We start from the raw sequence: 27,078 nt of genomic DNA, 5'->3' as shown, positions 1-27,078 counted from the left end.
GAAACACCACGGGTCAGCGGGTCTGCCGGTTGCCAAACCCCCAGGCAGGCAGGACCAAGGGCCAGCTGCCCCGCCGACAGGCTGAGCGGCCTATTTCCATCTCTGCAGCGGCCACAACTCAGCACCGGCTGCAGCTTTCTGCCTCAGAACAAGGAGCGTGAGGCTCGGTGAGCTGTTTGGAGCCGTTGGGTCGCTCCTGCCACTGACCTGGGAGTTCAGGTGAAATTCGGAACCGCAATCAGCGCCTCTATCTCTTCCTCGCTTAGCCGCCCTTTTTCTTATTTCCTTGCCAGCGGCACTAGGGAAAGGGTGTCATTGAGGGGGAAGTCTGTTTTCAGGTGCCTGTGTAATTCTTTCCATGACAGAAGGCCTATTCAAGTCGCCGCTGGGAGGGGTCTGCTGATTTTAAGAGAACAAAGGCAGCTCTCTTAAAGAAGCCAGAAGTGGGGTTTCCGAATGAACAAGTTGGAACTAGGTGGGAGGAAGGAAAGAAAAAGACTCCTACTGAAGTGCGGGGAGGAAATCACATGGAGGGAGCAACCACCTGCAGGCCCTCGCCACCCAGAATGAACCGAGTGACCTGACCCTTAAGGGCTACTCATTCTCCACACCTTGGAGAGCGTGCACGTATGCAGGGAATAGCTGGTGTTGGGAAACTCTAGCTGAAGCACCTTTCCCTTCATTGCCGTGTAAGTGTGTGACTGATGGCGTTGCCATCAACGGCCCAAAGAAAACTAGGCTGGATTGAACATTTTTCAACCAGCGGGACTGTTGCCACGTTTATTCAGCCTACAAACCGGTGCAGGGGTGGGGAGTAGCTCACCCGTTAAATCAACTGTGGTAATCAGCACAGGGGGAAACCTCTCTGGATTAAGCATCAACAGTCCTGCCCAACCCACCTCCTCCCAGATCTTCAGACACAAAAATCAAAGCTGCCGGAAGCTAAACAGCCCAAACAGAACCACAGAGGAGAAGGAACTTACTGGAAATAGCTACCTGCCCTGTCGGCAGCAGCGACTGATTGAAGAATGGCACAAAAAGTGATTTGCTCTAGCCGATGCTCAAAGTCAGGCTCCTAGAACAGGAGTCTTGTGCTACTGAGTGATTCTCAGATGAAAACGGTGTTCCGCAGGTCAGCAACTCTCCACTTACGGCTCTCCCGAGGTTGCAAAACAGAATAAAGTAGACAGACTGGACCCTGGCTTCAGCAAGCAAAAGAACTTTCTCCCAGCTAAGAACTGGATATCAACCACATTTTCTTTTGAATAAAATGTCACTTTTTTATGCTCAGTCACATCATATACAAAGCATCTCCTATTCCAGCAGGTTTCTAGACTCAGAGAAACAGCTTAAAAAAAAAAAAGAATGCTCCTCGTCCCAGGACTTTGGGCAAAACTACAACCCCTCGTGCTTCGTGGACTGCTCCAACCTCAAGGGCGAGCGTGGAAAGGGATGGGAGGTTGCCTGCTGGCTAGCTTCCAGCTGCAAAGCTGAAGCTACACCTGGCACTGGTGGGGAGGGCGGGTAGAGCCTCTTGGCACGGTTTGCCATGCTCTCTCTCACACATGAGAAAGAAAGGAGGAGGAGGAGAGCCTGCGGGATCTGCTCAAGCACCAGGGTCTGGGGCAGGGAAGGCCGGTTTGAGATCAAGGTCTCCTCACTGCATGCCAAACCACTGTTCTTGGTCTGCCCACTGAGCCGCTTCGCTGTCGCTGCCCTCCAAGTCCCCTTCTTCTCCACTCCCTTCCATATCATCCACATCCTCCTCTTGGGTCGCGTCGGTGGGACTCTCCTCCTTTTCCATTTTCTGCATCCCTTCCAGAGACTTCTGGTCATTGGGGTCCAAACTGGGGGACAACAAAAACAAAAACAGAGTCTTAGCCCCCTCCTGGGGGAGGCGTTGGCCCTCCCTTCTCTCCTCCCCAGTCTCTCCAGGAAGAGATGGCCATTAATTACAGCTCTTCTTTAGAGAGAGACTAATAAAAGTTAGGTGGAGGTTGAGATGCTTTTATGTTCATCTCTTTCTCCACCTGCAGCGGAGACTGGGCTGCTGTTTCTATCTCAGAAAAAGGTCGCTGGACCACAACGACCACTGCAGCTTCTGAATGGCTTTGTTACCAAGCTTGCTCCCAGTGAATACTAACACTAAAGAACAATAACAAAGATTGACGCTATTGTTTAATTTGCTCAGACGCTCCAAAAAAAAAAACATAACCTCATGTGATTGATCAGAAGCCTATGGATATAACCATTTCAGCTACATTTGGGTCAAGAATATCCCCCAAATCAACCCCAGTTGCTACAGCATATGGAAAGTTATTTAGTACCTGCCTTAGAACAACCCTATCAACGATATTGAGTGCTTACTATGCGCGGTGCATTGTACTAAGCACTCGGGAGAGTACACTACAACAGAATTAGCAGACACATTCCCTGCCATAACAAGCAGCTTCTTAAACGTCAAGATCCGGTGAAATCCGTGGAAGAACACACACCTCTGAAACTAGCTACACTTTCACATAGGCCCAAGATGCCTAAAGTAAATCGTTCATTTTACCCAAAACGAAAATCCCCTAAAGGCCTCTAGAGAAGCAGCGTGGCCCAGTGGAAAGAGCCCGGGCTTTGTAGTCAGAGGTCATGGGTTCGAATCCCAGCTCCGCCAATTGTCAGCTGTGTGACTTTGGGCAAGTCACTTCACTTCTCTGGGCCTCAGTTACCTCATCTGTTAAATGGGGATTTAGACTGTGAGCCCCATGTGGGACAACCTCATCACTTTGTAACCTCCCCAGCGCTTAGGACAGTGCTTGGCACTTAGTAAGCACTTAATAAATGCTATCATTATTATTATTATTATTATTATTAGAATGTAGTGGCTCACTTAACACACTTGATGCATACCATAACTGGACTATCCTGTCCCTAAGTATTATCTCCAGTGCTTAGAACAGTACTTGACACATAGCAAGCATTTAACAAGTACCATTATTATTATCATCATTTCCTATGATAAAGGGGAAGCAGCGTGGCTCAACAGAAAGAGCACGGACTTTGGCGTCAGAGGTCATGGGTTCAAATCCCGGCTCCGCCAACTGTCAGCTGTGTGACCTTGGGCAAGTCACTTAGCTCCCCTGTGCCTCAGTTACCTCACCTGTAAAATGGGAATTAAGACTGTGGAACAATCTGATCACCTTGTATCCTCCCCAGTGCTTAGAACAGTGCACACAGTAAGCTCTTAACAAATGCCATCATTATTATTATTACTATAAAGGAGCTCCTTGGCTCCCATTCTCACACATACAATAGTGAGCGCAAGGCCTCGATCGCCGATAACTGCTCCGAATCCTTGGAGACATTGTGGCACTGATGAACAAAAAATGACCTCTCGCAAAAACGTCCTCCCACCCCACTCACCCTGTCCCGTCCCAACACCTGCTTTCTGACCTCAAAGCAATACTGTACTGGTCCATTGCTTCTTGATATTCATTGACGGCCACAAGGAAATCTCCCAGGATGCGGTGCAAGACACAGTTACTCTGGTTGGCAAGAGCGTTCCTCAACAAAGCAATTCCATCTTCGTACTTCTGTTCCCTGCCTGGAAATAGCAACGTTACCTCATGTCCTCACAAAAGCCTTAGGGGAAAGCTACAGTCCAACTCCACACAATCATAACCTTTGACTTGTCGAAACCCAAGTCTTATTTCTGAAACAACTGCCCACAGTTAGAGTTAGTATCACTCATACGGTTAGTATGAGCTCCAGTTATAGCATACTGGAACTCTACCTGATGGGGAGCTGCAATTTGATTTTTAGCTTAAATACTTTTTAACGTGTTTGAATTTTTAAAAAAAATCAAATTGCCAGCCAACAAATGTATTTCAGTATCTCTGGCTAACTAGCTGCTTGCTTCCTAGAATACATCTATCACTTTTTTCACCATTACCACCACCTCCAACTTCTGATACAAGAAGAAAGTCAGTATATATTTTTTATATACATGTCAATCATTTCTCTTCGAGGTCAGCCCTAAAATTGATTTTTCTATTAAGAGAAACTTACTGAGGAGCTCTGCTTTCTTCACCACAGCTTTAATGTAATCTGGCCTCTGGGTCAGTGCCTTGTCCAACAAAGTTTTGGCTTTCTCTTGCGTGACAGGATCTTCGAGACAAACGGTTGCTAACAGTGTAAGGGTCTGTGCATTTGCCCCCAGAGTTTTGTACACGTTGTTGGCCATGACCATTGCTTCACGAATGCTGTTGGATGTTAAATAACATTCAATGAGACCTGAAAAAGCACAGAAATGAGGGAATGGCATTAGGCTGGATTAATATTCACACCCACACTTTCTATGAGACGGGCTTCTTAACGGCGGATCATCAGAGTTTCAGCCATACAGTAGGCCAGGGGAACATTTCTCTGACAAGACTGGAGTGCCCTGTTAAGTGCTCAAACAGAGGGATCCCTCAGATAAATGGCAGAGCAGGGTTTAGAACCCATGACCTTCTAATTCCCAGGCCTGTGCTCTATCCACTACACCATGCTGCTTCTGAAGTGAAGTGTGTGTGCTGGGTTGTAGTGGGAAAGGAGTCGGGAGGACCTGGGTTCTAATTCCGGGCCTGCTACTTGTCTGCTGTGTGATCTTGGCCAAGTCACTTAGCTTCTCTGTACTTCAGTCACCTCATCTATAAAATGGCGATTAAAACCGTGAGTCCCATGTTGGACATGGACTGTGTCCAACCTGATTACCCCAGTGCTTAATAGGGTACCACTTTAAAAACAGGAGCAAAGACAGGTAGGAGGAGAGCTGACTGAATGCCTTAAAGCTGACGATGAGGAGTCTGTTTCAGAAGAAAATGGATGGGCAATCATTGGAGGTTTATGAGGTAGGAGATGGGCACGGAATCCTTTTTATCTAAATGATCCAGGGAGAAAAGTGAAAGAAGGGAGGACTGGAAGAGGAGTATCTGGAGGCTGAGAGGGCTGATGCTAAATGCTACAAAGGATAGGACAAGTGCTAGAACCAGAGTTGGGTAGCAGTTAGGATGGAGAGGGAGGGGCAGATTCTAGAGATGCTGTGAAGACGGAGTTGAAGGGCTTTGGTGACTGAATATGTGGGGGGAAGGAGAGAAGATGAGTCGGGGATAACGCCAAGGTTGAGGGCCTGAGAGACACGAAGGATGGTGTCGCTGTCATCAGCGATGGGAAAGTTAGGAACGGTGGTGGGAAACATTTGTCAAGTGCCACTAAATCGGCTGAAGTGGGCAGTGTTTGAACTTTTGGAATTCTAGATTCACAAGAATTTAAGGTCTCAACCCAAGCTGCAGCTCAAGCCGAGCCTTGCCTGCTCTCGGGTCACCCAAAGTCCAAATGTCTCCACACTTTACCCAGCACCAGGCAACTAGGGGTTCTGTCACCCGAACAGGCCATCACCAGCCAAGATAAACACCCGAGCAGAGAACAAATAGCAAGTCTAAAGCTAGAGTCTCCAAAGATGAAAAATAGAGCCTGTTGGAAGCCTAGAATGGAGATCCACAATTGACCCAAATTCATTTTCTACATGTTACATACTTTTAACAAAATCTGAACCGAGGTACAATTGTGATCTGCCAAGGAACCAGAAAATTAACACTAGCCTTATGTATTCCCCACCTCTTTTGCCTTACCTTCGTAACAGTCCAACCTGCAAGGAGCAAGGCGTATTGCCTCTCGAAAATGTATTATTGCCTCCTGAACTCGGCCCATATTACGGAGTGCTGCTCCCTTAAGCAGCAACGCTTGCACACTATTACTATTCAGCTGAATAGCCTTGGCTCCTAAATACAGGGCCCGGGAATATCTTTTACTGTAGAAACTATGGCACCTAGAAAACAAAACAAAATTCGCTGATAAAAAGACCTGAGGGACTCAATTTTTCAAACATAATCCTTCACTCAAAAGTAAAGTTCTAAATTTACAAACCAGAACAACATAACTCTACCGTTTAGAGGTTTTGATTTTCCCTAGAACTACACCTTTAAAGTACTGGAACACAATTCCAAGGAACGGATTTCTTAAATAGAAAATTAAGAGAAGCTGTGTGGCCTAATGGTTAGAGCATGGGCCTGGGAGACTGAAGGACCTGGGTTCTAATCCTGGATCCGCCACTTGTTTGCTGTGTGACCTTGGGCAAGTCACTTAACTTCTCTGTCCCTCGGTTACCGCATTAGTAAAATGGGGATTAAGCCTGTAAGCCCAAAAAGGGATAGGGTCTGTGTCCAACCTGATTATCTTTTATCTACCCCAGTGCCTGGCTCATAGTAAGTGTTTACTCAATACCATTTAAAAAAAAAACACCTTAAAAGGTAAAAATCCCCAAAGAACTGGTACTATTCACAAAGAATCACTCCTATTAATTTGCTTTTTCTCCCAAATCCTAGCCAGTCTCCTTTTGCTTCATGAAAACTTGGACCCCCTTATAACAAATGGCAAGACCTGTTAGCAGGAATAAATTTTTGCCTTCCCTCACCCACCAATCCTAAAGAGTTCCTTGGGAGCTAGCATTAGTGACTAAGAAGCTGCTAAGTAGAATGGGCAGTGCTCCAGATGTTTTACACACACACAAACACACACATATATATCTATATATATATATCTATATCTATATCTATCTATCTATCTATATATATATATGTATATACACATTCTCTCTTTCTCTCTCGCTCTCTCCCCTTGTCTCCCCCACCCCCAAGACAGCAGCAAAACTCAGGTACAGGTGGTCTGGAGAGGAAAGGCAAAACCACATACCCTGAGACCACCCAAGCCTCTGCATGCTGATCAGAAATATTGAACAACCGGCAACCCAGGTTCTCCACATCCTCCAGCCGCCCTTCACGTGCTAGTAAATATCCATATACATCCATTCCTAAAAGACACTCAGGATTAGATTGATCCTCGTTTTAGGGAGTCTGAGCAGCAATACATCACTCATTTTATAAGAGTCTGAGCACCACATTTATAGCATTTGCATTCAGCTTGCATTAAATACTCTAGTCTGCTACGATATCAAGTTCCTGATGATTAAACAAGTCTTTATACCCCTGCACTACTCAGGCCCCAGAGTCTCTAACATATTCCCCTGCTGGTTTGCCTCTTTTTTCTAGGTCCTGTAAGAAGTATCCCACTCACAAAAAGATCCAAGTGCCAAAGAATGTGAATTCTTAATATATGAGGGCAGACAAGGGCATCGCTGCACTGAACTAAACGGGTTAAGAGTCACGGCTGTAAGGTGAGCTTACAGCAGGGTAAGAATGCTTCCAAAACAGTAACCCAACCCCCCAAAAGTGGCTAAACATCCTCCTCCACCTCCCTTGTCTTTTTTTTTTTTTACCTTTTATCAGGTAGGGATCCAGCATTTGTGCCTGTTCAAATTTTAGAATTGAGTTTTTATTATCTCCAGCTCTGAAGTACAGATCCGCTAAGCTTCCCAGTAGGTCCACGTTATCTCTCAGTAAGGACTTTTTCTCCAGAGAGCTGAAAGAGATTTCATTCAAAACACAAAGCCACTGAAATTAATATCTTTCTTCCTGAATTTTTTTTAGGGTAGTAAGTGTTTACTACGTGTTAAAAACTGTTCTAAGCGCTGGGGTAAATGCAAGTGAATTTCTTTTCCTAGATGTATTTAGTTTTAAACGAGATAGGTAACAGCTTATTAACTGTCAAATAAAATGGAAAAAAAAATCAAGTATTTTGATGCTTGGAGCGACCTTTCGGTTTTGTGCTCTGCTGAGCTCCACCCCTTTCCCCTCAATTTCAGGCTCTTTTTCTGATTTGTGAGACTCTGGGAAGCAACAGACCCTGACCCTGGGAGAAGTCAAAAATGTATCCCCAGGTTGCCCAGGCCAGTTGCGGCAGCAAGTTCATTATAGGTGACGGTAAACTGGCTAGACTTTTAAAAGTTCAGGAATAACAGAATAAATCTGGTTTAACAGGGGGCAGCCAAAGTGCAAGAAGGAATTTAGATGGTTCTAATATTACATTTAACAGGTCTCCAATAAAGAGTTACGCCATTTGGGACACCTCAACGCGAGGAAGAACGAGTGCACAAAAGGTCCCCGAGGCTTTGGCAGCTGCTGAGCAACTGGCAGCAAGGAGTGTTCCTTCCCTGAACAACAAGGAGACAAGCAGCTCATGATGCGGCAAGTTGGGACAACTTAAAACTCTAGACATGGAACAGGCTTCAAAAATAACTGGTTCGCTTTTTTGTGGCTCTTACCAGATGGTGTTGATTGCTCTGGTGTTGTCTCCCGTGTGCACAAAGGCATAGGCTTTGATCCACACGGAAAGCCAGTCCAGGTTAGGGATACTCTGAATTACATTCATCGTCATAGATGCCACTTCTGCACCTTTTACAGAAAGGGAGAGCAAACCTAATCCGAGAGAGAAAGATAGCAGTTGATGCCCAGGAATCCTTTTAAGCACATTTATCTTCCTAGTCATGCAGAGATTCTGCTTTACTTCCCAGTTTGGCGATATTCAACATTTCTATTTTAAAAACAGGAAAGGAACTTTTATAAGAAAAAAGACATTTTTGGCAGCTCAAGACAATAAATACCATTGAAATGGACAAAAAAAGTCTACCTAGTATGGCATCGAGAGCTAACGGGCACTGTCTCAGCACTTCCTTGTAACTGGTAACAGAGGAGCGTTCCTGACCTGCCTTCTTGTACAAGTTTGCCAACATCATGTTAATCTGTAATCAATAAAAAAGGCTGATTGTGAAAGACAATTAAAGACCGAGAAATATCAAGGAGGTTGCTCTTGACTCCCATTACCAGCTACCATCCTAGAAAACAGGTGGAAAAATCTACTCCCATCCTAGAATGGCTAGCCTGGCTTTCAACTGAGTCTTCAGGGCTGAGCCTGAATTTCCAGGAAGTCAAAAAGCTCCCTTACTTTCCAAAATGAAAGGGATGAGGCCAATAGTGAACTTTTAAAAACTTATTCCAACAACAGTTTCTCCCTAAAAGTATTAGGGAAGCTAGCTGGATTTGGTCATTCCTTTACTAAATACCATTAAAAAAAAACACCTTAAAAGGCAAAAATCCCCAAAGAACTGGTACTATGATTTAAGCACAAGAAACTACACTCCTGAAGGCACAGCCAGTTTAAGAGGACCAAAGGATTTTTTTCAACAGAGAAAAGGGCTTGGGTGACCCAGAAGCTGTAGAGTGATTGCTTTCCCTCTGGTTATTATCATGTTACTAGCACTTAAAAGTATGCCCCTTAGCTGCTGTCTGCACCTGCCAAATATAATGCTGCAAACATACTTTCATTTGGTTTACAGAGGTGATAATTGCTCAGGTTATTCACACCATTTAGAGCTAAGATCACTTGCATTTCTGGTTTACAACTACAGGACAAGTATTTTGCTTTATGGAAAGCGCCATTAAAATGACCCTTGTGAACTACGAAAAAATAAATTCGAGGAAGCAGATAAGCACTGCGAGAAAGGACGGGTCAAAATATATCTCCTCACCCCAGCATTCTGCTCAAGAACGGCTTAGTAATTCAATACTGTGTCTTGCTACAAGAGGCACTAGTCTGCATGAATGATCTAAGAGAAATGAAAGTCAGAGGAGAAAAAAGAGGAAACGCACTCAAAATACATCTCTTCAGTTCTTTGGATGGGCACACACTCAAAGATCTTCTTATGCAATTTAAAACCAAAGGTTTAACCCCTGTGAAAAGCAACATGGCCAAATGGTAAGAGTACAGGCCCATGAGTCAGGAGACCTGGGTCCTTTTCCCAGGGGCATCACCTGTCTGCAATGGTGGCCTTAGGCAAATCATTTAACTTCTCTGTGCCTCAGTTTCCTCATCTGAAAAATGGGGATTAAATATTTATTCTCCTTCCTACTTGGACTTTGTGCGATAGAGAATCTGTCTGACCTATTTGTACCCCAGCGCTTAGTACAGTGTCTAGCAAAGCCACTTAAAACAATTATTAACATTACCCCAAAGAAGAGGGTAAGAAGAGTGAATATTTTTCCCATAGACCTTCTGTAATCAAAACAACCATATATTCAGAAGATTAATTAAATATGGTATGGTAATTTGCTTTTGAACACAAGTAATGCACTTAAAAATAAGGAAAAATCAATCCCATTTGTTTTTTGATTGTCTATATTGTCCATTTTGACATTTGGGGGGGGGTGCTTAAAGATGACTCCACAATTAGTTGCTACTATAACAGGAACTAAAAAAATTCAGACTAGTCATCTTCATAGTCTAAGACTGGAAGGATATCTGTCCCATTTTTAAGATCACCACCATTAATAATCACTTGCATCTTCTGTCAATTCCCCTGAAATTTAAACTATTCTCCCTTGATCCAACTGCCTTCACCACTGGCCCTCCTCCTTGCTCACACCCAAAGCTTACTTCTGGTAAAAAGACTAAAACAACCTTAATTCAATTTTTAAAATCACAACGGCTCTAACTAACAACCGTATGCATTTCCCCAGTAGCCAAACTAGATCCACTTTGCCTATAGGGAAAAATCCAAGTCAAGGGACTCCACTGGTTTTCTAGCCAACTTTCTGTTTTTGACATATTTGAAGAAATTTTATAACAGTTTTGGCATTCTTCGCAAGCACACCTTGCTCTTCTTGACAGATCACAGTGTTTGTTAACTGCAAGACCAGCGAAAGGGGAAGAGAGAAAGGGAGGCCTTAAACTGCCACAGTGTACACTTTTCTAATTATTAACTTCAAAGAATATTTGAGTAGTCCCAAAACATTCTGAGCTACTCCCTTTCCATATGGTGAGTCCTTTATTAATTTAGGACTCAAGAAGGGAATAGAAAACATTTTATGGATAGTCGTGAAATAGTTCATTAAACAGTGCATTGCACCCAATGGGGAGTCCACTAAATGCTATTTCCACTACTACTAGTAACCCGATTAATCCAAGAGCCCCAAAGTTTGTACGGGGAATTTTTGAAGATGTATTTTCATATTGAGGTCAATTTACCCACAGCCCTTGTACTAGTTCAGTGGTTGAAACAAATATCAATCAATGAAAGAGTTGAAGCGATGGTAACTCTAACCCACCTTTGGGGTTCTCTGTCTTGAAGGGATCCCATCCAATATAGCAATGGCATCTTTATCTTGCTTTAACATTGTATAACATTCAGCCATTTTATACTTCACCTCAATTTCAGATGGAAGACTCTAAAAAACAAAAAACAACTCATCCAAATGAATGTCAGAGAACTATCAAAACTAAAATACGAATCTGTTCTGCTGGCAACGTTGGGTAGGTTCATCCACAAAAATATTTAGTTTCACACTATTCATTTCAAACAGAAGGAATGAATTGCCTATATTTATTAAACAGTAAGGAATCCGAAGTGTAAGCCTGTCTCCAGAATGGAAACTCATTGTGAGTAAGGAATGTGTCTCTTTATTGTGATACTGTCTTCTCCCAAGCAGTGTAGTACAGTGTTTTGCACACAGTATGCGCTCAAAAATCCAACTGAAAGTGTATAGCTTTCTAACATTCAACACAAGCAGCTGCGTATTAACAAAAAAAGAGAACCGGGCAGTCGACTATTTTGGTCGGCGGAATTCTCACGCCAGCGTTAAAATAATCAATAACCAAGTCAATACTTAGTTGCACGATGTCTGTAGTCTCATGTACCTGACTCTGTGGCGCTGATGTTGTACTCCCAGTTGAAGGTCTAACTTTTGAAGTTTTACTTAAGGCTTTCTTCTGTTGTAAAGCCATGGTGTACTTGCTAACAGCATTACGATATTCCTTGTCATGAAAGAGGGAGTCGGCATGGTACACCAAAAGCTGGTATTTTTGAGATGGAGACAGTAGTTCACTGAAAAGAAAAGAAAATAAGTTAGTGTTGAACCCTGATGACTCACCGATCTACCTCTCTACTATTACCATGGTGTCGATTAAGCATATATTACGTGCTAAGTGCTGGGATAGAGATTGGACATAGCCCCTCTATCAGAAGGAGCTTATTTTCTGTTTTATCCCCATTTTACAGATGAGGAGAAAGAGGCACTGACTGAGAAGTCAAATGACTCACCCACGGCCACACGGCAGACCAGTGGTAAAGGCAGGACTAGAACTCGGGTCTCCTGACTCCCAGAACCACACTTTCTCCACTAGGCCATTCTGCTTTTTTACTGCCTCTCATCTTTCCTATACTCCAAGGCAACTCGGGAGGGGGTGAGGGTGGTGTATGTGTCTTCCTCTCCCTCTCTTCACTCCAACCCTCTACAATTCCCAACCTCAGGAAGCCCAGTCCCTGTAACACGGAGGACAGTTGAAGACGAAATACAGTTTTATTTTGTTAGTATGTTTGGTTTTGTTCTGTCTCCCCCTTTTACACTGTGAGCCCACTGTTGGGTAGGGACTGTCTCTATATGTTGCCAACTTGTACTTCCCAAGCGCTTAGTACAGTGCTCTGCACACAGTAAGCGCTCAATAAATACGATTGATGATGATGATGATCCCCCTCCCATTCAGGGCCAAGGTGAAAGAGAATTCCAAGTTCTTGGACCCTGATGCGCACCTTCACACAATAACCCAAGTCCTGCCTCAGAGTGCAGCAGTGGGAAGGCGAAGCAGAAATTCAGTCAGAACTCCTTACCAGTAGACCCACATGGCCCTCAAGCAGGGCCAGAAAACTGGTGGAAATAATACTACTAATAATAAATAATATAGCTTGTTAAACACTTTCCCAATCCTTGTATTAAGCGCTGGAGCAAATACAAGATAATCAGGACGGACACCACCCGTGACCTGCAAGGGGCTCGCAACCTAATGGGGAGGGAGAACAGGAATTTAAACTTCATTTTATGTATGAGGAAACTGAGGCACAGAGAAGTTACGGTCACTCAGCAGGCAAAAGGCAGATCTGGGGTTAGAACCCAAGTTCCTTGACTCCCATGCCCTTTCAACCAGGCAACAATGCTTTCAAATATGTATACAACTATAAATGACTACTTCCCTGGGAGGGTTGTGAAGTGTTTATTCTGGACTATGCCAGCCTGGAGCAAAAGCTGTTTTCTTTTGGAACTATTCCTTTAAGAAACAAATAAAACCAAAAACCTACCCTACACAGACTCGGCCAAAAATCATTTGGAGAAGTTCCCAAATGTTAGACGGTTATTTTCTATACCATTAGCAAGAATTTTAGTGCTAGTATAAACTGCAAGGTCATCTTCCCTCTCTCTACTTCCCGGCAGGATATCAAAATCATCCCAAAAACGTAGCTGATCAGTCTAATTAAAGAAAAAAAAAGGCTCCGTGAGATTCCACAACCTCCCCTTACAAGTTTCCAAGCCTTCAAATATTTGGCTCAGTGGAAAGAGCACGGGCTTTGGAGTCAGAGGTCGTGGGTTCAAATCCCGGCTCCGCCACTTGTGACGTTGGGCAAGTCACTTCACTTCTCTGGGCCTCAGTTCCCTCATCTGTAAAATGGGGATGAAGACTGTGAGCCCCTCGTGGGACAACCTGATTACCTTGTATCTACCCCAGCGCTTAGAACAGTGCTTTGCACATAGTAAGCGCTTAACAAATACCAACATTATTATTATTACTATTATTATTATTATATTGTGGTGTATTCAGATCTAACCTACATACTATCTAAGGGTATTTTAACACATTCTTTCTTGAGGCTCTGAGCACTATGTGGAACAGGCATTGCCTCTGACCCGAATACCCTGTCTCTACCCCAGTACTTCATATAGTCACTTCTCTGTGCCTCAGTTCCCTCATCTGTAAAATGGGGATTAAGGCTGTGAGCCCCCCGTGGGGCAACCTGATCATCTTGTAACCTCCCCAGTGCTTAGAACAGTGCTTTGTACATAGTAAGCGCTTAATAAATGCTATCATTATTATTATTATTATATAGTGACTGGAACATAGAAAACACTTAATAATAGTGGTATTTTTTATTTTCCTGACTTCAGTGTGAAAAGTCAACAGCTGCTCACCATAAATTGAAAATTTATTAAATCCTTACCTCAGGCCTTTCTTCATACCAAATAACTTCAGATCCTTAGCCATAAGGCATTTTGATTATTTTTGTTCTCTCCTCTGTACCTTTCCCAAATTCTCCAGCAAAGTTTCACAGAACCCAAAGTGTTAGGTTCTTACCCTGGCTTCACCATTTTGAATTTAAAACTCTTCTGCACCTCAGATTCCAAATCTGTATGGGGGAATTACACACAACCTGCCTAGCGCTGTTAATCAGGGATGTTGTAGGGAATATCTTTAAATAAAACACAAGTGATTTTCGCAAGTACCAACACCATCTCACATTGATATGTTTCTTCTTTTGGGCTTCAAGTTTAAGAAAACCCTACCTAAAGATTATACAGAAGGCTAGAAAATTTTCAAACCAATGCTTAGCATTCTTGAAACCAAAGAGTGTTCACTTCTTTTGGGCTTCAAGTTTAAGAAAACCCTACCTAAAGATTATACTGAAGGCTAGAAAATTTTCAAACCAATGCTTAGCATCCTTGAAACCAAAGTGTTCACTTCTTTTGGGCTTCAAGTTTAAGAAAACCCTACCTAAAGATTATACAGAAAGCTAGAAAATTTTCAAACCAATGCTTAGCATTCTTGAAACCAAAGAGTGCTCACTTCTTTCGGGCTTCAAGTTTAAGAAAACCCTACCTAAAGATTATACTGAAGGCTAGAAAATTTTCCAACCAATGCTTAGCATTCTTGAAACCAAAGAGTGTTCACTTCTTTTGGGCTTCAAGTTTAAGACAACCCTACCTAAAGATTAAACAGAAAGCTAGAAAGTTTTCAAACCAATGCTTAGCACTCTTGAAACCAAAGAGTGTTCATAAACTAGGATTTGAGTTCCTGCCTCTAAATTTGAACCTTAAAAAACCACAGAGGGCAAAATGAAATGGTGATGGCTGAGAGGGCAACGCTCACTGCTGTCTTCACTAAGTAGATCTGCAAAATTGAGGGCCTCACTCAAAGATAATCATGTACACTAATGGAAACAAAGTGCTTTAACTAGTCACTCTTTTTTCAGACACCTATAAACTTTCCTCTGTTAAGTAAAAACTTCCAAACATATCCACGGCACTTGTCCCATAGATTAAGTCCTAGTGCATCTGGATTTAAAATGACCCTGCTTGAAGGCAACTGAATGTTAACAGGGAGACTTGGTGGTGCGGTGGGGGTGTTGTACAGAAGGTTTAAATCCCATGGATACGATACTAAAAACAGATCCTCTTGAAATTTTCCAGAACCTCTGATTTCACAGGAATTTCTCAAGGGACATATGAGTAAGTGATAAGTGAAGGGAGACGTGAGGGTTTCGATGTGCCAACGGGACTCATCCTTTCCTTTGAACCGTTGCAGGAGAGGAACCAGAAGCCTGAAGATGAGGAGGGAGAACAGAAGTGGTCGTCTCCACTGAGGGTGGTGAGAAAGGAAGCTCTAGCTGTAATGCGCTCCCAAGTGACACATCCCAACACCCTCCAACGCTCCCTCCTCCATCAAGGGCGTCCATCATCATCACTGGTATTTACTGAGCACTTACTGGGTGCTGAGCACTGTACTAAGCATCTGGAAGACTATATGGCCCAACAGAGTTGGGTAACACATTCCCCGTCCACAATGAGCTTACAGTGTTCAGTGCTTAAGCGCTTAGTACAGTGCTCTGCACATAGTAAGCGCTCAATAAAGACGACTGATGATGATGACAGTGCAGAGGGGTAGAGCTGGATTCATTCAATCGTATTTATTGAGCGCTTACTGTGTGCAGAGCACTGTACTAAGCGCTTGGGAAGTACAAGTTGGCAACATCTAGAGACGGCCCCTACCCGACAGCGGGCTCACAGTCTAGAAGGGGGAGACAGACAACAAAACCAAACATATTAACAAAATAAAATAAATAGAATAGTAAATATGTACAAGCAATCTCCTCAAACCCTCCAGAACAAGCCACCCTGTACCCGGTGACCAGGGCTCCTCATTTCTAATCCTAACCCTGCCATTCCAAGAATGGCAATTTGCCAATTTGTTGCCTATTTGTACTTCCCAAGCGCTTAGTACAGTGTTCTGCACACAGTAAGCGCTCAATAAATACGATTGATGATGATTCCATGAAGAAGCATGGCCTGGTGGATGGAGCACAGGCCTGGGAATCCGAAGGACCTGTGTTCTAATCCTTGCACTGCCACTTGTCTCCTGTGTGACATCAGGCAAGTCACTTCCCTTCTCTGTGCTCACCTACCGCAGCTGTAAAATGGGGATTAAGACTGTGAGACTCATGAGGGGCAATGAGTCAACTGTATTTACTGAGTGCTTCCTGTTTGCAAAGCACTATACTGTGCGTATGGGACAGTTCGCTGTTACAGATACATTCCCTGCCCACAATGAACTTACAGTCTAGAGAGAAAGGCAGATATTAAAAGAAATAAAATTACAGATATGTACATAAGTGCAGCAGGGCTGAAGGGTGTTGGGGGGTGGGAGATGAATAAAGGGAGCAAGTCAGGGCGGAAGGGATGAGGAAGGGAATGGGAAAAGAGAAAAGGAGGGTTTTGTCAGGGAAAAAGGAGGGTTTTGCCTCTTGGAGATGAGCCTTCAAAAAGGCTTTGAAGAGGACAGGATCTGTGTCCAACCTGATCAGCTTTTATTTACCCCAGCACTTAGCACAGTGCCTGGCACAAAGTAATAACAATCATAATAATAATAATAATGGCATTTGTTAAGCACTTCCTGTACATCAAAGCATTGCATAGTACAGTGGATAGAGCACAGGCCTAGGAGTCAGAAGGTTGTGGGTTCTAATCCTGCCACTAATACAGATAATAATTACGGTGTTTGTTAAGCGCTTACTATGTGCCAAGCACTGTTCTAAGCGCTGAGGGAACTGCAAGGTAATAATAATAATAATGGCGGCATTTATTAAGCGCTTACTATGAGCAAAGCACTGTTCTAAGCGCTGGGGAGTTTACAAGGTGATCAGATTGTCCCACGTGGGGCTCACAATCTTAATCCTCATTTTACAGATGGGGTAACTGAGGCACAGAGAAGTGACTGGCCCAAAGTCGCACAGCTGATAAGAGGTGGTGTGGGGATTAGAACCCACGACCTCTGATTCCCAAGCCCGTGCTCTTTCCACTAGGCCACGCTGATTCTCTGCCACCCGTCTGCTGTGTGACCTTGGTCTAAGTCACTTCACTTCTCTGTGCCTCAGTTACCTCATCTGGAAAATGGGGATTGAAAATGAGCCCCATGTGGGACAGGGCCTGTGTCCAACCCAATTTGTACCCTCTTTACATGATGCTACTGATGCCTGTTTGGACATCAGAGGTTTTGAGTTCTAATCCCCACTCCACCTCTTATCAGCTGTGCAACTTTGGGCAAGCCACTTCACTTCTCTGTGCCTCAGTTCCCTCATGTGTAAAATGGGGATTAAGACTGTGAGGCCCATGTGGGACAATCTGATCACCTTGTAAACTCCCCAGCGCTTAGAACAGTGCTTTGCTCATAGTAAGCGCTTAATAAATGCCGTCATTATTATTACTATTACCTTGCAGTTCCCTCAGCGCTTAGAACAGTGCTTGGCACATAGTAAGCACTTAACAAATGCCATTATTATTATTATTACCTTGTATCTCTCCCAGCGCTTAGAACAGTGCTTTGCTCATAGTAAGCGCTTAACAAATGCCATTAATATTACCTTGTAGTTCCCCCAGCGCTTAGAACAGTGCTTGGCACACGGTAAGCGTTTAACAAATGCCGTTATTATTAGTATTATTACCTTGTATCTCTCCCAGCGCTTAGAACAGTGCTTTGCTCACAGTAAGCGCTTAATAAATGCTGTTATTATTAGTTCTATTACCTTGTAGTTCCCCCAGCATTTAGAACAGTGCTTGGCACATAGTAAGCGCTTAACAAATGCTGCTATTATTATTAGTATCATTACCTTGTATCTCTCCCAGCGCTGAGAACAGTGCTTGGCACATAGTAAGCGCTTAACAAATGCCATTACCATTATTAGTATTATTGCCTTGTATCCCTCCCAGCGCTTAGAACAGTGTTTTGCTCATAGTAAGCGCTTAATAAATGCCATTATTACCTTGTAGTTCCCCCAGCGCTTGGAACAGTGCCTGCCACGCCGTAAGCGCTTATCATATGCCATTATTATTATTAGTATTATTACCTTGTATCCCTCCCAGCGCTTAGACCAGTGTGTTGCTCATAGTAAGCGCTTAATAAATGCCACTATTATTACCTTGTAGTTCCCCCAGTGCTTAAAACAGTGCTTGGCACACGGTAAGCGCTTAACAAATGCCGTTATTATTAGTAGTATTATTACCTTGCATCCGCCCCAGCGCTTAGAACAGTATTTTGCTCATAGTAAGCGCTTAATAAATGCCATTATTATTACCTTGTAGTTCCCCCAGCGCTTAGAACAGTGCTTGGCACACGGTAAGCGCTTAACAAATGCCATTATTATTAGTAGTATTATTACCTTGTATCTCTCCCAGCGCTTAGAACAGGGTTTTGCTCATAGTAAGCTCTTAAAAAATGCCGTTATTATTACCTTGTAGTTTCCCCAGCGCTTAGAATGGTGCTTGGCACATAATAAGCGCTTAACAAATGCCGTTATTATTATTAGTAGTATTATTACCTTGTAGTTCCCCTAGCGCTTAGAACAGTGCTTTGCTCATAGTAAGCTCTTAACAAATGCCGTTATTATTACCTTGTAGTTCCCCCAGCACTTAGAACAGTGCTTGGCACATAGTAAGCGCTTAACAAATGCCATTATTATTAGTTTGTATCTCTCCCAGCGCTTAGAACAGTGCTTTGCTCGTAGTAAGCGCTTAATAAATGCCGTTATAATAATCATAATAATAATCGCATTTATTAAGCACTTACTATGTGCAAAGCACTGTTCTAAGCGCTGGCACTGTTCTAAGCGGTTATTATTACCTTGTAGTTCCCCCAGCGCTTAGACCAGTGCTTGGCACGCAGTAAGCGCTTAACAAATTCTGTTATTATTAGTATTATTACCTTGTATCTCTCCCAGCGCTTAGAACAGTGCTTTGCTCATAGTAAGCGCTTAATAAATGCCACTATTATTACCTTGTAGTTCCCCCAGTGCTTAGAACAGTGCTTGGCACACGGTAAGCGCTTAACAAATGTCGTTATTATTATTAGTATTATTACCTTGTATCTCTCCCAGCGCTTAGAACAGTGCTTTGCTCATAGTAAGTGCTTCACAAATGCCGTTATTATTAGTACTATTACCTTGTAGTTCCCCCAGCGCTCAGCACAGTGCTTGGCACATAGTAAGCGCTTAACAAATGCCGTTATTATTATTACCTTGTATCTCTCCCAGCGCTTAGAACAGTGCTTTGCTCGTAGTAAGCGCTTAATAAATGCCGTTATTATTAGTACTATTACCTTGTAGTTCCCCCAGCGCTTAGCACAGTGCTTGGCACATAGTAAACGCTTAACAAATGCCGTTATTATTATTACCTTGTATCTCTCCCAGCGCTTAGAACAGTGCTTTGCTCATAGTAAGCGCTTAATAAATGCCGTTATTATTAGTACTATTACCTTGTAGTTCCCCCAGCGCTTAGCACAGTGCTTGGCACATAGTAAACGCTTAACAAATGCCGTTATTATTTATTACCTTGTATCTCTCCCAGCGCTTAGAACAGTGCTTTGCTCGTAGTAAGCGCTTAATAAATGCCGTTATTATTAGTACTATTACCTTGTAGTTCCCCCAGCACTTAGCACAGTGCTTGGCACATAGTAAACGCTTAACAAATGCCGTTATTATTTATTACCTTGTATCTCTCCCAGCGCTTAGAACAGTGCTTTGCTCGTAGTAAGCGCTTAATAAATGTCGTTATTATTAGTACTATTACCTTGTAGTTCCCCCAGCATTTAGAACAGTGCTTGGCACAGTAAGCGCTTAACAAATGCCATTATTATTATTAGTATTATTACCTTGTATCTCTCCCAGCGCTCAGAACAGTGCTTTGCTCATAGTAAGCACTTAATAAATGCCGTTATTATTAGTACTATTACCTTGTAGTTCCCCCAGCGCTTAGAACTGTGCTTGGCACAGAGTAAGCACTTAACAAATGCCGTTATTATTAGTATTATTACTTTGTATCTCTCCCAGTGCTTAGAACAGTACTTTGCTCATAGTAAGAGCTTAATAAAAGCCATTATTATTACCTCGTAGTTCCCCCAGCGCTTAGAACAGTGCTTGGCACATAGTAACCGCTTAACAAATGCCGTTATTATTATTAGTATTATTACCTTGTAGTTCCCCCAGCGCTTAGAACAGTGCTTGGCACTTAGTAAGCGCTTAACAAATGCCATTATTATTACCTTGTAGTTCCCCCAGTGCTTAGAACAGTGGTTGGCACACGGTAAGCGCTTAACAAATGCCGTTATTATTATTAGTATTATTACCTTGTATCTCTCCCAGCGCTTAGAACAGTGTTTTGCTCATAGTAAGCGCTTAAAAAAATGCCGTTATTATTACCTTGTAGTTCCCCCAGCGCTTAGAACAGTGCTTGGCACATAATAAGCGCTTAACAAATGCCGTTATTATTAGTAGTATAATTGCCTTGTAGTTCCTCCAGTGCTTAGAACACTGCTTGGCTCATAGTAAGCTCTTAACAAATGCCGTTATTATTACCTTGTAGTTCCCCCAGCGCTTAGAACAGTGCTTGGCACATAGTAAGCGCTTAACAAATGCCATTATTATTAGTATTATTACTTTGTATCTCTCCCAGCACTTGGAACAGTGCTTTGCTCATAGTAAGCGCTTAATAAATGCCGTTATAATAATCATAATAATAATCACATTTATTAAGCACTTACTATGTGCAAAGCACTGTTCTAAGCGCTGGCACTGTTCTAAGCGCTTATTATTATTACCTTGTAGTTCCCCCAGTGCTTAGACCAGTGCTTGGCACACAGTAAGCGCTTAACAAATGCCGTTATTATTATTAGTATTACCTTCTATCTCTCCCATCACTTAGAAAAGTGTTTTGCTCATAGTAAGTGCTTAATAAATGCCATTATTATTACCTTGTAGTTCCCCCAGCACTTAGAACAGTGCTTGGCACACGGTAAGCACTTAACAAATGCCGCTATTATTAGTAGTAGTATTACCTTGTATCCCTCCCAGCGCTTAGAACAGTGCTTTGCTCATAGTAAGCGCTTAATAAATGTCATTATTATTACCTTGTAGTTCCCCCAGTGCTTAGAACAGTGCTTGGCACATAGTAAGCGCTTAACAAATGCCGTTATTATTATTAGTATTATTACCTTGCATCTCTCCCAGCGCTTAGAACAGTGCTTGGCTCATAGTAAGCTCTTAACAAATGCCGTTATTATTACCTTGTAGTTCCCCCAGTGCTTAGAACAGTGCTTGGCACATAGTAAACGCTTAACAAATGCCGTTATTATTAGTATTATTACCTTGTATCTCTCCCAGCGCTTAGAACAGTGTTTCGCTCATAGTAAGCGCTTACTAAATGCCACTATTATTACCTTGTAGTTCCCCCAGCGTTTAGAACAGTGCTTGGCACACGGTAAGCGCTTAACAAATGCCGTTATTATTATTAGTATTATTACCTTGTATCCCTCCCAGCGCTTAGAACAGTGTTTTGCTCATAGTAAGTGCTTAATAAATACCATTATTACCTTGTAGTTCCCCCAGCGCTTAGAACAGTGCTTGGCTCATAGTAAGCTCTTAACAAATGCTGTTATTATTACTTTGTAGTTCCCCCAGCGCTTAGAACAGTGCTTGGCACACAGTAAGTGCTTAACAAATGCCGTTATTATTATTAGTATTATTACCTGGCATCTCTCCCAGCGCTTAGAACAGTGCTTGGCACTTAGCGCTTACCAAAAACAAAACGACGAGCCACAACTGAGCGAATGCACAATGGCGCGAGCAATCAATCAGTCGTACTGATTGAGCGCTTACTGTGTGCAGAGCACTGTACTAAGCGCTTGGGAAGTCCAAGTTGGCGGCGTATAGAGCCAGTCCCTACCCAACAGTGGGCTCACAGTCTAGAAGGGGGAGACAAACAACAATCAATCAATCTTATTTATTGAGCGCTTACTGTGTGCAGAGCACTGTACTAAGCGCTTGGGAAGTCCAAGTCGGCAACGTATAGAGCCGGTCCCTACCCAACACTGGGCTCACAGTCTAGAAGGGGGAGACGGAGAACAAAACAAAACATATTAACAAAGTAAAATAAATAGAATAAATATGTACAAATAAAATAGAGTACTAAATACATGCAAACGTATATACATATATACAGGTGCTGTTGTCTGTGAAGAAGCGGGAACGGCGGCCAGTTTTGACCTTGGATGGGTCCCTTGGTTGGGTTCGTGAGGGAAATACACTTTGATGGTGACGATGGCATTTACTAGGCGCTTACTAAGTGCAAAGCACTGTTCTAAGCACTGGGGAGGTGACAAGGTGATCAGGTTGTCCCACAATCAATCAATCAATCGTATTTATTGAGTGCTTACTCTGTGCAGAGCACTGTACTAAGCGCTAGGGAAGTCCAAGTTGGCAACATCTAGAGACAGTCCCTACCCAACAGTGGGCTCACAGTCTAAAAGAGGGAGACAGAGAACAAAACCATACCAACAAAATAAAATAAATAGAATAGACATGTACAAGTAAAATAAATAGAGTAATAAATATGTACAAACATATATACATATATACAGGTGCTGTGGGGAAGGGAAGGAGGTAAGATGGGGGGGGATCGAGAGGGGGACAAGGGGGAGAAGAAGGAAGGGGCTCAGTCTGGGAAGGCCTCCTGGAGGAGGTGAGCTCTCAGTAGGGCCTTGGGGCTCACAGTCAATCCCCATTTTACAGATGAGGGAACTGAGGCCCAGAGAAGTTCAATCGTATTTATTGAGCGCTTACTGCGTGCAGAGCACTGTACTAAGCAATTGGGAAGTACACGTTGGCAACGTATAGAGCCGGTCCCTACCCAACAGTGGGCTCACAGTCTAGAAGGAGGAGACAAACAACATTCAATCCTATTTATTGAGTGCTTACTGTGTGCACAGCACTGGACTAAGCGCTTGGGAAGTACTAGTCGGCAACGTATGGAGCCGGTCCCTACCCAACAGTGGGCTCACAGTCTAGAAGGGGGAGACAAACAACAATCAATCAATCAATCGTATTTATTGTGCGCTTACTGTGTGCAGGGCACTGTACTAAGCGCTTGGGAAGTACAAGTCGGCAACATATCGAGCCGGTCCCTACCTTACAGTGGGCTCACAGTCTAGAAGGGGGAGACAGAGAACAATCAATCAATCAATCGTATTTATTGAGCTCTTACTGTGTGCAGAGCACTGTACTAAGCGCTAGGGAAGTACAAGTTCGCAACATCTAGAGACAGTCCCTACCCAACAGTGGGCTCACAGTCTAAAAGGGGGAGACAGAGAACAAAATCAAACACACTAACAAAATAAAATAGAGTGGATATGTACAAGTAAAATAGAGTAATAAATATGTACAAACATATATCCATATATACAGGTGCTGTGGGGAAGGGAAGGAGGTAAGATGGGGGGGATGGAGAGGGGGACGAGGGGGAGAGGAAGGAAGGGGCTCAGTCTGGGAAGGCCTCCTGGAAGAGGTGAGCTCTCAGTAATAATAATAATAATAATAATAAAAATGGCATTTATTAAGCGCTTACTATGTGAAAAGCACTGTTCTAAGCGCTGGGGAGGCTACAAGATTATCAGGTTGTCCCTCATGGGGTTCACAGCCAATCCCCATTTTACAGATGAGGGAACTGAGGCCCAGAGAAGTTCAATCGTATTGATTGAGCGCTTACTGTGTGCAGAGCACTGTACTAAGCACTTGGGAAGTCTAAGTCGGCAACGTATAGAGCTGGTCCCTACCCAACAGTGGGCTCACAGTCTAGAAGGGGGAGACAAACAACAATCAATCATATTTACTGAGCACTTACTGTGTGCAGAGCACTGTACTAATCAATCAATCGTATTTATTGAGCGCTTACTGTGTGCAGAGCACTGTACTAAGCGCTTGGGAAGTCCAAGTCAGCAACGTATAGAGCCAGTCCCTACCCAACAGTGGGCTCACAGTCTAGAAGGGGGAGACAAACAACAATCAATCATATCTATTGAGCGCTTACTGTGTGCACAGCACTGTACTAAGCGCTTGGGAAGTACAATTTGGCAACATATAGAGACAGTCCCTACCCAACAGTGGGCTCACAGTCTAAAAGGGGGAGACAGAGAACAAAACCAAACATATTAACAAAATAAAATAAATAGAATAGATAGGTACAAGTAAAATAAATAGAGTAATGAATATGTACAAACATATATCCATATATACAGGTGCTGTGGGGAAGGGAAGGAGGTAAGATGGGGGGATGGAGAGGGAGACGAGGGGGAGAGGAAGGAAGGGGCTCAGTCTGGGAAGGCCTCCTGGAGGAAGTGAGCTCTCAGTAATAATAATAATAATAATAATAATGGCATTTATTAAGCACTTACTTTGTGCAAAGCACTGTTCTAAGCGCTGGGGAGGCTACAAGATCAATCAATCAATCAATCGTATTTATTGAGCGCTTACTATGTGCAGAGCACTGTACTAAGCGCTTGGGAAGTACAAATTGGCAACACATAGAGACAGTCCCTACCCAACAGTGGGCTCACAGTCTAAAAGGGGGAGACAGAGAACAAAACCTAATATACCAACAAAATAAAATAAATAGGATAGAAATGTACAAGTAAAATAAATAAATAAATAAATAGAGTAATAAATATGTGCAACCATATATACATATATACAGGTGCTGTGGGGAAGGGAAGGAGGTAAGATGGGGGGATGAAGAGGGGGACGAGGGGGAGAGGAAGGAAGGGGCTCAGTCTGGGAAGGCCTCCTGGAGGAAGTGAGCTCTCAGTAATAATAATAATAATAATAATAATAATGATGGTATTTATTAAGCGCTTACTATGTGCAAAGCACTGTTCTAAGCGCTGGGGAGGCTACAAGATTATTAGGTTGTCCCTCATGGGGCTCACAGTCAATCCCCATTTTACAGATGAGGGAACTGAGGCCCAGAGAAGTTCAATGGCATTTATTGAGCGCTTACTGTGTGCAGAGCACTGGACTAAGCGCTTGGGAAGTCCAAGTCGGCAACGTATGGAGACGGTCCCTACCCAACAGGGGGCTGACAGGTTAGGCAGGCCGGGGCGGACTCTTTTAGACTGTGAGCCCACTGTTGGGTAGGGACCGTCTCTATGTGTTGCCAATTTGTACTTCCCAAGCGCTTAGTACAGTGCTCTGCACATAGTAAGCGCTCAATAAATACGATTGATGATGATGATGATGACTCACGGGTTATTGTTGGTCATGGTGAGCAGCAGGCTGCTGAGGAGCCGCACGTTGGAGTGCAGGCCCGCGGCCGCCATGTCCCGCACGTGGTCGATCACGTTCATGCTGAGGGCAGGGGCCTCGGCCCACGGCTGAGGCGGCCGGAGGACGATGAAGGGGGGACGATGATGGCGGCGGCGGTGGTGTGGGCGAGGGCGGGAGGCGCGCACAGCCAGCGCCTCACACACCCTCCAAAATGGCCGCCGCCGCACCGCCCTCCATCCGCCCCTCACGCACCCTATGGGGACGGAAGAAAAGATTTTCCCTCAGAAAACTTGTCTCCCATTCCCGGTGGGACCGGGGAAAGGGGTGGGAATTGACCGCATGTAATCATCATCATCATCATCATCAATAGTATTTATTGAGCGCTTACTGTGTGCAGAGCACTGGACTAAGCGCTTGGGAAGTACAAGTTGGCAACATGGAGAGACAGTCCCTACCCGACAGTGGGCTCACAGTCTAAAAGGGGGAGACAGAGAACAAAACCAAACATACTCACAAAATAAAATAAATAGAATAGATATGTACAAGTAAAATAAATAGAGTAATAAATATGTACAAACATATATACATAGATACAGGTGCTGTGGGGAAGGGAAGGAGGTAAGATGGGGGATGGAGAGGGGGACGAGGGGGAGAGGAAGGAAGGGGCTCAGTCTGGGAAGGCCTCATCACCATCATCAATCGTATTTATTGAGCGCTTACTATGTGCAGAGCACTGTACTAAGCGCTTGGGAAGTACAAATTGGCAACATATAGAGACAGTCCCTACCCAACAGTGGGCTCACAGTCTAAAAGGGGGAGACAATCAATCAATCAATCAATCAATCGTATTTATTGAGCGCTTACTATGTGCAGAGCACTGGACTAAGCGCTTGGGAAGTACAAGTTGGCAACATAGAGAGACAGTCCCTACCCAATAGTGGGCTCACAGTCTAAAAGGGGGAGACAGAGAACAAAACCAAACATACTAACAAAATAAAATAAATAGAACAGATATGTACAAGTAAAATAAATAGAGTAATAAATATGTACAAACATATATACATATATACAGGTGCTGTGGGGAAGGGAAGGAGGTAAGATGGAGGGGATGGAGAGGGGGACGAGGGGGAGAGGAAGGAAGGGGCTCAGTGTGGGAAGGCCTCATCATCATCATCAATCATATTTATTGAGCGCTTACTATGTGCAGAGCACTGGACTAAGCGCTTGGGAAGTACAAGTTGGCAACATATAGAGACAGTCCCTACCCAACAGTGGGCTCACAGTCTAAAAGGGGGAGACAGAGAACAAAACCAAACATACTAACAAAGTAAAATAAATAGAATAGATATGTACAAGTAAAATAAACAAATAAATAAATAGAGTAATAAATATGTACAAACATATATACATAGATACAGGTGCTGTGGGGAAGGGAAGGAGGTAAGATGGGGGGGATGGAGAGGGGGACGAGGGGGAGAGGAAGGAAGGGGCTCAGTGTGGGAAGGCCTCCTGGAGGAGGGGAGCTCTCAGTAGGGCCTTGAAGGGAGGAAGAGAGCTAGCTTGGTGGATGGGCAGAGGGAGGGCATTCCAGGCCCGGGGGAGGACGGGGGCCGGGGGTCGATGGCGGGACAGGCGAG

At 43.7% G+C, this 27,078-nt stretch overlaps 1 protein-coding gene across 2 annotated transcripts; it reads right to left on the bottom strand.

Moving 5' to 3' along the window:
- Positions 1-744: 744 nt before the first annotated feature.
- ANAPC7 (anaphase promoting complex subunit 7) lies at positions 745-25,603 on the bottom strand. 2 transcript variants are annotated; one of them, XM_038762679.1, is made up of 11 exons: positions 25,421-25,603; positions 11,677-11,863; positions 11,088-11,207; positions 8,614-8,725; positions 8,249-8,402; positions 7,364-7,506; positions 6,781-6,898; positions 5,661-5,857; positions 4,057-4,281; positions 3,442-3,592; positions 745-1,847 (listed from the first exon to the last, which is right to left on the bottom strand). In XM_038762679.1, exons 1-11 carry the CDS (start codon positions 25,519-25,521, stop codon positions 1,658-1,660), a joined length of 1,698 nt encoding a protein of 565 aa, XP_038618607.1. In that variant the 5' UTR covers positions 25,522-25,603; the 3' UTR covers positions 745-1,657. The 2 variants fall into 2 exon arrangements, with proteins under 2 accessions (XP_038618607.1, XP_038618608.1); XM_038762680.1 differs by lacking the exon at positions 25,421-25,603 and adding an exon at positions 14,027-14,503.
- Positions 25,604-27,078: the final 1,475 nt, after the last annotated feature.

Source organism: Tachyglossus aculeatus, chromosome 21, assembly GCF_015852505.1.
Source record: "Tachyglossus aculeatus isolate mTacAcu1 chromosome 21, mTacAcu1.pri, whole genome shotgun sequence".
Classification (NCBI taxonomy): Eukaryota; Metazoa; Chordata; class Mammalia; order Monotremata; family Tachyglossidae; genus Tachyglossus; species Tachyglossus aculeatus.
This window is presented reverse-complemented; position numbering and strand designations above follow the sequence as displayed.

Bases quoted from the DNA above. Each gene is read 5' to 3' on its own strand.
- ANAPC7 (XM_038762679.1), bottom strand. From the start codon at position 25,521: ATGAACGTGATCGACCACGTGCGGGACATGGCGGCCGCGGGCCTGCAC. The intron at 11,208-11,676 runs GTACATGAGACT...TTTGTTTTTTAG, and splicing joins CATCAGCGCCACAGAGTCAG to AGTCTTCCATCTGAAATTGA. The intron at 4,282-5,660 runs GTAAGGCAAAAG...GTGCTTTTTCAG, and splicing joins CAGGTTGGACTGTTACGAAG to GTCTCATTGAATGTTATTTA.